This window comes from Acromyrmex echinatior, chromosome 9 (assembly GCF_024713525.1).
Source record: "Acromyrmex echinatior isolate Ae372 chromosome 9, ASM2471352v2, whole genome shotgun sequence".
NCBI classification, from domain to species: domain Eukaryota; kingdom Metazoa; phylum Arthropoda; class Insecta; order Hymenoptera; family Formicidae; genus Acromyrmex; species Acromyrmex echinatior.
The window spans coordinates 12,439,553-12,451,523 of record NC_141860.1 but is presented as its reverse complement, the minus strand read 5'-3'; the positions used below and the strand labels follow the sequence as shown (position 1 = coordinate 12,451,523).

Sequence of the window (11,971 nt, the reverse complement as noted above, 5' to 3'; positions counted from 1 at the left end):
ACGAGAGCGATTCACGAAGAGACACACAGTACGCGCACCTGGAGGAAATGTGCATTCCTCGGTTAAATATTCTTCGTCGTCGTATGTAAAATATGAAATGCAACTTGCGAATCGCGGAAAGTACGCATTCCTAAGGAGTATTATGCGAATCTGGAAATATGCTAATTCGAAACTTTGACTGGAGCGAACTCTGCTTACGAGAATTGCGTCACGTTGCACAATGTAAATTTGAAAAAAAGTTTAAATATTTTTGACTTACGAGAGAACACAGAAATTTTTATTCAGAGTGATTTCTGCTACGACGTCCAATTTTATGATAGCTGCTGTCACTGATTTTGATGTGTGTAAAAAAAAAATAGAGACATGAAGAGTGTACAAAACTGACATAGCTAGGATAGTCTAAATCCTGTATACACTCGCGATAGGTATATGCATTTATGTTTGTCGACCCTGCCCACGATCGATCGTAAACAAATTTCTCGCGGGGCATTGATCCATCCTTGAGGTGCATCCATCTTCGATCACTACAGTTGTTGGCTGACATCACCGTCTTGATCGACCTGCGTTTGGCAGCAAATGTATATACAGGGTGTCTCGAAATAATAACCATTTCTTTTATCTAAATTCTTATAAATTCTCGACTTTAATCAAAATTAATTCGAAGTTATGTAAAAAAGAAGGTTTCTTAATTTGCACCGCAAAAACTCATTTATTTACAACATCATTTGTCAGTTATTGATTTTTCAGTGTTTTGACGCAAAATAAAATTCACTTGAATAATTATTCTCTAAATCTGAGTCGGTGGATAATCTACTGAAGTAACATACTTGGTAATGAATTATTAGCATATCATATTAGCACATTCGGCACTGGATAATCAATAAAATTCATCTATAAAAGAAAAGAAGTTTGAGCATTATATAGTTAAAATACCGATATTTGCATGCACGTTCTAGCACATTGTAATTTCAATCTTACAATACTATATATAAATGCGCTACATTTATACAGTGAAGCAAGATTCGCTATAGGTTAGGGATAGCATATTTCATTCATTAATTAACAGTGGCATATTTGGCATTGAATCAGTGATTATCCACTGATTCGGATTTAGAGAGAGAGTAGAGTTTATAAATAAAAGAGATAACAAGTACTGAGACAAATCTAAGATTCGTATTAGTTATCGCAATATTATTAAAAATAGAATTTAAACCGTTTGCACAAATATAGTTTCTAAACTCGTAAATTAAAAAAATTATTCTTACATTTATGTATGCGTTCCAGCAAAACATATTTTTATAACATTACCTCGTTGATCCATAAAATCATTTATAAATTATTTAATTTATTTCCATCTAGCAAAAGTAACATTTTTTTACAATGTAATTGTACATCATAAATATTGCTTAGTAACATAAAGACATTAACTTTATCTTCAGAATAATATAGTGAAGAATAATAGTGACTAATGATGCACAGTAATATGTACACAAGACATTAAATTTACATAATTATCTGCAAGAGTTAACAATATCTGAATCCGTGCACGCAAGAAAGCTTTACAATTCCTTTAAATAATGCCGTTTAAGAGATCCTTTACAAAGTTACATTTCTCATTATAATTTCTTCTTAATAACTTTAATTCCTTCATACACCAACAAAATCTACGTTAGTTCGAATCTACTAGTCCTACGAAACGAAATGAATCAAATACGATTCGGTTCATCTGATACGCCCACGCATCCTAAATGCTCGTGCACGCACCTGTGCGCAAGCGATGAGAACAACACAAGCGAGTCTCCGCTGATATTCGTGACACGTCCCACGTGCCGGAATTCCTGCACTCCTACCCGATAGATCCCGCGGGCTTTATTTTCGGATCGGTATGACGCCACCGAGCGCGAGCGCGAGCGCGTTTACAGTAGTGCCGCGCCGCGCAGCCCCGATCCGCTTCTCACACTGTCGATTCCTCAGTGAGGTCCGCGGCTGTCTGCCGCTCGAGTCCACGCGACGATTAATCGATATTCCCGATCGACCGATCGAAAACGCCGAACGCGGGCAGAAGCGACGAGCGTGAAGTCAGTGATTGATCGCGCGATTTCCGAACGAACAAACCAACTCGGCGAACGAGCTACAAAAAAGTTTCTCACGTGCAATTAAACGCGCTCGATTAAAAATATTTTCCGCTCTCGAAACCTTTTACGCTCAATATTCCTCGAAAGTGCATGTGTTTTCAGGAGCGTTGGAAAATTGAATCTACGATTTTCACGGCAATTCAGGAGGTGCTGTCGGTTAACTGACGTTTGATCTTTTTGATTGACATAAAACGCTTGAAATAAGTACGTCTCACCTTTCGCACTGGATATTATTACTGGAAAATAAAAAAAAAAAAAGTTAAAATTACCGACAACAAAATTTTGTTAAGATTTCATCGAAAAATTACGCATCTCGCTTATATTTACATACCCCGCCAAGACGTATGCATATAGATATTTAATGTTATCCGCTGCAATACAGATGTACATAAACGCTCGCACGTGTGGTATCATTTCGCAAGTGCAGCGACTCGTCTGCTTCTGCAAATTACGAGCGGTATGCAGGAACGCGCGAACGATGGATCTTCCACGAATCCACTCGCAACGTGAGACGTGACGCGAAACTGTGCGTATGTGTGTACGCGTATATGTATCCCTCCTTCTTTCTCTGTCATCACCTCGACAAACTGCGAAGAAAGAAAGTTGACTCGAGTCCCCGCCGTCGCGAATTTGACAGGCTGCCAAGTCTGCGAGGTCGCGTTACATAACGTCATGAAACGCGCGCGAACTTGGACTACGCGCCCGCGAAAGCGAACGACCGGCAACCCGCCGGTCTCGCGATCGTCGTCGATCATGTGATCGCCCAGCGAATGCCACAACGCGAGAGCGCATACTGTATGCAGTCAACACGAAAAACGGGACTGCAGTTTTAACCCGGAGTTTATCGCTAAGCGAACGACACGACGGCCGAACGCAAGCAACATTAAATCACGCGACGCAAAAATCGAAAATTGTCTGAGCATGAACATCGAAGTGTGTGTGTACCTACAATATCATTTTCGCGATTAGAGTGTTACTCTAATTATTAAACTTTTTTTTATCCATTTCTTAATGTTATTAAACAATGTATAAGATTAGTTCTCAGAGTGTAAAATATAATTTTTATTATATATAATAATATAAGATATTTATATCATTTGCACTTCAGTAAAATTATTATTATTATTATTATTATATAAACCGCTTCTTCATTCTACGACTAAAAATTCATCGAACGAACGCGCGTTTCGGCGAAACGATTCAACAGTCGACGATCTTTCACAAATCCCATAAAACTCATCGAGACAAGACAGGACCCGTTAAGAAGTCCAGCGACGGCAAACTCGTTCGGGACGAGAAATTAATCGGGACGATCAGCGACCGGGCGAGCAAGCGGTTTTTCCGGCAGATTATTCGAGCGAGAACGAGCGAACCAGAGAGAAGAACCGGGACCATGAAGAACGCCCATCCGATCGTCAGCGCGACGACTTCCAGTCCGGTCGGTCCAGATTCCACAGGGCTTGGCGAACCGGCGGAGCCGATCATTCGGTTAAAGCTGCAGAAACCGCTGCACTGGGAGTGGGAACTCACTACGTCCGCCGACGCGCTGCCCGTCATCCAGCTGTTGGACAAGGACGGCCGATTACTAGTGGAGACCACCGGCCGAACGGCGCAACGGGCGAGAGGTTCCTTCAAGGAGGGCCTGAAGACTCATGAACAATATCCCGTCGATGAGTCTCGAAGCAGCTCGAAGAGCAAAGAACGAACGTCCTCTCCGTCGACATCTTCCGCCTCGTTTGTCGTGACGCCATTTCAGAGTAACCGCAATATCGACGGCTTCAGCAGCAAATTCGGCACATGCAACTTTGCACCACGGAAATCCCGAAGCGACGTTAATATTAAAGAAGGACAAAGAGGTAAAAAGAAGGTAGAAGATAGAGATAAAGAAGGAAGAACAAGTAAAAAGAGACACTCGTCCACCGTGGAAGATCCGACGATGAAGGCAAAGCTCGAAAGAAACATCGAAGAAGCAGCGGGATTCAAGACGTACTCCGCCGGGGATTATCTCCGACAGCAAATCGTGAATGATTTGCGTACACGTAATACGGTTGGAAGAACTCCGGATGAGATTGCCAAGGACAGATGCAGAAAGGTCAAGGCGTACCTAAGAAGTCAGAGCGAGTCTCTGCTGAGTTTAGTTCGCGAGGAAGAGTACAGTGGAAATGAAACCAAGGATACTATCGAACAAAACGAGAAGAATCTCGAAAATCATAATTTGAAGAGGAGCAATACGGTCAATTCCGAATGTAAGAATTCGAACGGAGAAAATAAGAAAGTGAAGTCGTATCTGCGAACTCGAAACGCCTTAATTCCAACGGAGAATTTGACGAAGGAGAGTTCTAAACCGAATGAAGAAGATAGAATCATTCGCAAAATAAAGGATGACATGAACGAGGAGGAGCTGGTGAGAATCAGAGCGTTTCTACGCGAAAAGATACAGCGGCGGATGAATATGGAAGAGACGTGTTCGAGATTGGCCGTGCGCGCTGGCGTTTCCGAACCAATCGAAAAAGCCGGGATCAGGAAAAGATACTCGGACTATAGTCACGAGGAAAATCAAAAGAGCTACAGGACGCGAAAAGTGCGCAGTGAGACGAGTATTTTGCGATTCAATCCCGAAGTGATCGAGAGAGAGAAACTAAAGTCCAACAGACAAACGGAGAAGGAGAAGCCAATGAACTGTAGAGAATCCTCCGAGGACTCTCAGCTTCAAAGACAGTCACGTAACTATCGGCGCTCGAAGAGCGACGCTTTAGTCCAAGCTTTAGAACCGGAAAATCGATTGAAATCGCAGCTAAAGAGAGAAACCTCGTCGAGTCTGGACAGAAGGAAAGTCTACCGAAAAACCAAGAGCGACGTTTTGCTTGGACAAATGACGGCAATGGTGGCCAACGCAGACAGCGCTAAGGGCCTCGCAAATCCCCTGAGACATATAAAGAGCCAGGAAAATGTGGAAAAGTCCTGGCGGGAATACAAAGAGCGGAAAAGGAACGAGAGACTTCGTCGCGAATCGGAGAGAGAAGTGCCTGAAGAGGACTTCATGAGCAAACCGAGATGGAAGGATCTGCAACGCGATCTCTGCTCCTCGCGCACTTGCAAGGTCTGCCAAAACTTGAGAAACTGCGTGGACCCATTTTACGATCGAAGCGAAAAGATTCGTCAGGAAAACGAAGAATTGTTGACAAAAAAAGGAGCTGCAGTGAAAGTTTCCGAAGGCGATGCTTCATCGACGAACGGCAGTAGACCCGGCACCAGTTTGCAGGAAAATTATTTGCTCGTCGGGCAAAAGAAAACGAACGAGCGCCAATCGCCGATCATCGCCAAAATTCAAGTGAAAAATCGCGGGAATGACATTAGCAGCGTGTCTGCGTTAAATGTCAATTCTCCGGATTTCGGATACAATTCGATCCCTTCGAAGAACATTTTCAAGGACTATCGAGAGTTATACACACGCTCGAACGTGAAGAAGAGCGACACCTTCAAGATCGTCGACGGAAGTGAGGATCTAGAAGAACGCGCAAACGATTCTGATTCGAAGATAAACGGCATCGACGGTTCCGACAGCGATTTCGGCTATTTGAACGGCAAGACTTCGCTAATAAATAAATCGAATGAGGATATCACCAAGGATTACTTCAAGAGAGTTTACGAACTGCTGAAGAGGAGACAAGATGAGATGAAGAAGCCAGCGAATGAAAATCACGAGTTTTTGGACTTCGATGACTCTTCGTCTTCGAATTATATTGAAGAAAAGAAGAAGTCTCGTCGCAGGAGGAAAGATGAAAGTCCACAAGGTAAGATATTCTTGTGCGAAATTTTTATGTATAATAATTAATTATAATCAATAACTTTTAAACTTAAATATTGAAATTTAAACTTAAAATAATTTACATCAATTATCGCGCAATTATATGCTTATTGATCATCGCCTGATTGTGCTGATCGATAACTAGCAGTCCATTTGAAGAATCATATTAATGTAAATATGATAAATTATATGTAACGGTTATTACATAATCCATACAAATAATGTTCAATAATCATTATGCAATCATTGATTTTAACATTAGATATATATCATGTTAAAATCTAGTGATTTTTATTTTTATAATTTCTTAAATTGTTGCATAATTCCTTTAGTTTTGATAATATACATTCAATTATAAATAGAAATTAGATAAATCAAGAATAAATCAAAAAATAAAAAAAATAAATCTATTTTCAGTCAAAACAAATCTTAATAATATTCATATGCAAAATTTTGCAAATACATTTTTCAGTTTTATAAACTGCGCCACTTTAGTTTGTCGCAATTGCAAACTAAAGCTAAAATATTAATATCTCAAATTAGATTGATCATCACTTTAACAATGATGTTAATAAACATCCTAAAAATGTGTAAAGTACAGATGTAATATGAAGAATTTCGTAATAAGTATATATTTCTATTAAAAAGTATAAATTAAAAAGTAATAAAGAAATGTGAAGTTTGCAAAGGAAAGCCTCAGATAAACGCAACTCGGAAAATACTGAAACTCGGACAAAACAGTAATTATTAGCGATGCCTAAGAACTTTAATTTATGTTGCCCATAATATACATAACCAACTCTCCCTAGAATGGTACGTCCGATACCGCTTTCGTGCCGTTTGCTGATGTGAAAAGTTCCGCTATGAACGCTCGTCTTTATTGTATCTACTCATATTTCATTGTGTTTCACAAATATTTAATATTCAAGTATCAAAGTTTTCGCATCTAAATTGCACGTTATCAAATCTTTTAACAACAACTTTTAATATAATACTTCATGTAAAAAAAGTGAAAAAAAACGTATATATATTTCGCGTGATAAATAAGAATACGTGTGAAATAAATATCTCTCGAATACATATTTTATAATAATTAAAAAAAAAATTTTTTTTTCTTATTTGACTCAACATCTAAACTTCTCAAGTTTGATGGCAGTTTAATTTTCCTCCTTTTGACATGATTTCGCACAGTGGTGAACTCTTTTCGCTTTCGATGCATTTTCTTACAATTTCCAACCGTTCGCCTCTGGTCTTCCAATATCCCGTTCTGTCGACCCTTCAAACTTTTCAAGAGATCTTCACTTCTTTCGCATAGATTCTCGTTGGATAATTAAATTTACGTGAATAGCAGTATAGTAATCTTAGCACAAAATTGCGAAATTGAAATGTTGAGAAAACAAAATTCCTCACATCATAATTAATATTCATAAATTCGCATCTACATATGTTATGTGGAAAATATTCAGCTGAACTGCTCTAGCGAAAAAATGCTGAAAATAACTTCAGGACAGCATTTCTCAATGTCATTCGATCCGGAAAAAGTTTTGAATTTTTGATAATTTAAATGTCAGAGCTCTGTTATACGTCCGATGAGATTGACCAACCGTTAACCTTTAACTTTTATGAATTATAAAGCACGACTTCTCGGGCAGTCGGATAAAAATCCAACCTCGACAGAAAAATACTGGGCAGACCTACGAGAGTCCCCGAAAACTCCTCTCGAGCGTTGTCAATTCTCAGAAGCTTTACGTAAACTTCGAGACTTTTGGCTTAAAGGCTTGGCGAGCCCTTCCCTTAGGGTTTGCGAAAATCACGAAGAAATCTCTCGCACACTCTGACCCGTTCACCTCTTTCGAGAGGTTACCCTGTTATTATAAGGAAAAAATACGACGTGGATGTGATCTTTTGACCTACAGGCCGCTTTGAATTTCAATCTAAATATGGTGCAGCTGCTTCACCAGCGTTGTTCTCTCACGAGATAAATATTTCAATTTACACTCACCTACAAGAGATGCAATTTATTATCTTTTATTGGAAGATTGCTATGCGAAGTTCTCACACAATTATTCCTTCATCGCAAGCCTTCCACCTACTTCGGCCGTTTTTGATAATCCCCAACGCATCAATTATGTTTCTGTGATAATATCGAAAATCTCACAAAAAGAGAGTATTCTTCTAATAAAATTGTATAAAAATTGTAAATTCGCGTTTCTCAGTACCATTAGACTCGATTAGTTTCATTAATGTAAAAAATATATTTACGATATTAAAGTTAAAAATCTTGCCTAGAGGCCCATAGCGTAATTATTGCGTATACCTAATTTGATTGCTAATTAATACATATTTAAACAGAACGAGAGAATTATCGTGTAAATTAATGACAATTGTACTGCTGCTATAGTTTAATACCAATCCGATATGTTAATAAGCTAATAACATTCTGGAATGCAGTTAATATAAATTGCATAACAAATTGAATAACCCTTTCCTGTCTCGGGAAAATTATTATGAATAGAAATTCCGATGTGTTGATTAAATAATCGCAGTAATCTCTGAACATTTGCATACATAACTAAAAAAAATTAGAAACGAGGAAACGTCCGGTGATCGCTAATTCAAGATAGAATTCCTGTTCTTCCTTCCGGCCGCATGACGTCATAGGGCGATCCGCGCTCAGACACGCAGAGCGGAAGTTAGCACACACATGGTGCTTCCCCTCGCAAGAAGCGCCGCAAGAAGTGAGAATTCCCGAGCGAGAAATTTACAGCCGGTAGAACAAACGCGTTACGCCGGAAGTCACGTATGCCTGTTTCTGGAAATGCTCGCGGAGATTCGAGACGCCGATCGAACGCAGTGTTTCTGATCGTGCGCACCTGATAACACGATCGTAATCTGCACTAGTAATTTATTAGTTTGAAAATTTATTGCATTAAAATGTTATATCGTCATCCGCAAATATATGTACGCCAATCTTATCGGTCAATTTTAATCGCTACAGTTTTTTAAATCTGTGTACGTAGCCATCTCTAATTCTCATGAGTAATATTAATAATTTAACATTGCATAACGGTTGTAATTTGATATTATAATAATATTGCGGTATTACTATGGAATATAAGAAGACAAAGCGGTGATATAGGCCTTTGTTATTAATATGTCCCACTTAAAATTCTGTTATAATTAACACCATCTCTTGCAAAAAGTTTTTAATTTGTTTCGAGATAGATATTAAAATTGTAAAATAATTGCCACCACAACTAGCGCGATCTTTGATAACTGATATTCATATATTATGAGGTATATCAGAATTTTTTCGTATATAATTTTTAATGTAATGTAGTTTAAAGTTTATAAGTAATTAGTACCCTTAATTAATTATTATTAAAATGTTATTTTTCTATTTTGAGAAGATAAGCTTAACTAATTATACTTTCGCTGGGATAATTAAATGTAAATTTTGGCTTCTATGTATATTGGACTTTTTAATTAGGAATAATGTAAATTCCGAAATATTATACAGCATTGTTGTTCGTTAAAAAAAATCTTTGTATTTATCATTTTAAAATAATTTTAAAAAGTCTCTAAAGGTACCTACAAAGCGGGAAAGAACCGCTTATGATAAATGTTTACAAGAACAGGATTAAAGGTATTGTTAAAACAACATATTCATGAAAAGAAACTTATAATAATATTTCAAAATTTTCTATAAATTCAAGCTATTTGAATTTTATGAGAAATTCAAATAGACTTGAAGAAATCAGATTTGTAAAAATATAGTAAGAGGCCACTTCACCATCACATTCAGATAATTAATATCATAATGTCTCTTCATCTAAATAATTTTTCCCATTTTGTGAACAGACTTAATCATTTCAAGTGTTTTATATTAAACTTAGATTATAATAAATGATTTGTATATATATTCATTGATTTGAATAAACTAAAAATAAAACAGTACCCAAAAAAAAATGAAAGCCCACATCACCTTTTTCTCTAATAATTTTTTGGTCAACAAATTGCTCGCAGCGTATTTCCATCGGCATAGTTGCCCCGATAACCGCATATCGAAAATTGCTCTCATTATACGGGAATTTTACTCGCACTCTCAATAGCTCTCGGGAGTTTGCAAACATCGAAAATTACTCACATCAATGACTCGCGCAAAATGGAAAACAGCCGACGTTTTCGACAACTTGTGATGTACCTGCTATACGTGAATCGAGAATAATAGTGGTCAAAAAGTTCGCGAGAAGTTAATTGCGAGAGAGAATGAAAAAGGAAGAATGAGAGAGCCATATAATTTTTAGGTAGCAGGATGGCATGCAGATTTGTGTGCGTGTACTGAAAAGTACCAGTCTATGTTCGGTACTTTTCTTGTGACAGGCTTTCAGCCAAAAAGGATTAGTGCCGCGCCGCTCTATCGCAAAAATGCAATAGTAGTTGCAACGTTGCTACAAATCTTTTTATTTTTACCTCGCATTTCTACTCGTACAATCTATTCATCCGTCTCATCATTCTCAGTTTGAATTTTTGCATCTGCTAGATTATATTTCCATGCTCTCCAATCATTGTCACTTCGCATCGAGGATGATTCGATTGCATTATTCTATCCTTCTCATTATTCTATACAAAAATGTATTCAAATGTATTAAAAAATGTATTTGCTATTTACAATTCAGCCGCATTCGCTATCATATCAAATAAATATCCAGAATGCATAATAATATACGTGTCTGCCTTTTTGATAAATACACAATAAATCCAATAAAATAATAAAATTTCTGCAAGGATATATGTTATCGTTAAAAAACAGTATTAAAATTTTTTTTTCAAATAAAAATACGGGAAAAACGATTTTGTTGTAATATCTAAATATTTAGCTAAATATAGAGCTAAAAATAATTTTGTTGAACTATCAAAATAATTATGCAGAACATTCAAGCTGCCTATTGGAATATTAAAATTTTTTGCAGCATTACTCATTATTCTAGAATTTCCTACATAATTATTTTGATGATCCAACATAATTATTTTCGGATCTGTGTTTAGCTAAATTTTTAGATGCTGAGCAAAATCGTTCTTTCCATGTATAAAATCAATATATGATGAAATTACTTTCCTATAAAACTATTTGCACAAAAGTTTAGTGAAGAACGTGAGAATGTAAAATAAATGTCCAATAAACATTATCACTCGTAGGTTTCTCGCCAAATGACTCATTCTGAAATAATTTCCATAAAATACATTACGTATACAACTTTAATATTTTCGTCACGTCTATAGTTTTTATTTTCTCGTTACCAACTTGTAAAATTTCATTTAATGCGAATGTGAAAAAATACAGTGTTGTTTTATGCCACATGTTATGGCGACAAAAGATATATTTCGTGCGTCGTTGGCCTTGGTTCAAAACGTTTCAAAACTATGTGCGATGGAGCAAGTGCCTAAACGAACTTGTTGCTAGATGCGAAACGTTATGTTTAACGATGGCAAATAGACAATTGGCCGACATCATGCGTGATAAATCACATCCTTTTATGTTCCAATATATAATTATTCAACGGATGATATATAACAAAAAAATTTTATACGATGCCCGGGAGCACAGCCAAATTCGAGATTCAATTTTATACATCTTAGTCATATCGTCAGTTTTTTTCTGATATAACTGTAAAAAAGCTAATGCAAGTAAAATCAAAATTATAAAAATTTATAATTTTTTTTTATATCGTATACGTATGGCACAATTCAAAGAGCTTCCCATGGGACAAAAAGAGCATTAATGATTTCCATAGTTACGCTTTTTGAGCAATTAAGCTATTAAAGTATTCTTGTGCATCACCGCATATATAGATGATATTTGTTATGCAGAAATACAATGATGAAACATAAAGGTGTTAATCGGATTAATGCTTGCTAAATTGACAAGCGCAACATATGATACTATTATATGATTCAAAGACAAAAAAATTCTTCAATTTGATAATAAACATTCTATTTAGAATTGATAATATAATATTTTCGTTTG

The 11,971-nt window shown here is 36.8% G+C and overlaps 1 protein-coding gene and 1 long non-coding RNA gene across 3 annotated transcripts in view; one reads left to right on the top strand and one right to left on the bottom strand.

Moving 5' to 3' along the window:
* Positions 1-247: 247 nt before the first annotated feature.
* LOC105149833 (uncharacterized) lies at positions 248-1,996 on the bottom strand. Its single transcript, XR_846645.2, has 2 exons — positions 1,765-1,996; positions 248-560 (listed from the first exon to the last, which is right to left on the bottom strand). It is a non-coding gene; the product is annotated as an uncharacterized LOC105149833 (long non-coding RNA).
* The window catches only part of LOC105149832 (uncharacterized), a 119,217-nt gene continuing 109,239 nt past the window's right edge, over positions 1,994-11,971 (top strand). For both annotated transcript variants that reach the window (XM_011062526.2, XM_011062525.2), the window contains exon 1: positions 1,994-5,929. In XM_011062526.2, coding sequence (XP_011060828.2) covers positions 3,529-5,929 — 2,401 coding nt within the window. In that variant the 5' untranslated portion in view covers positions 1,994-3,528. The remainder of the gene's footprint in view (positions 5,930-11,971) is intronic.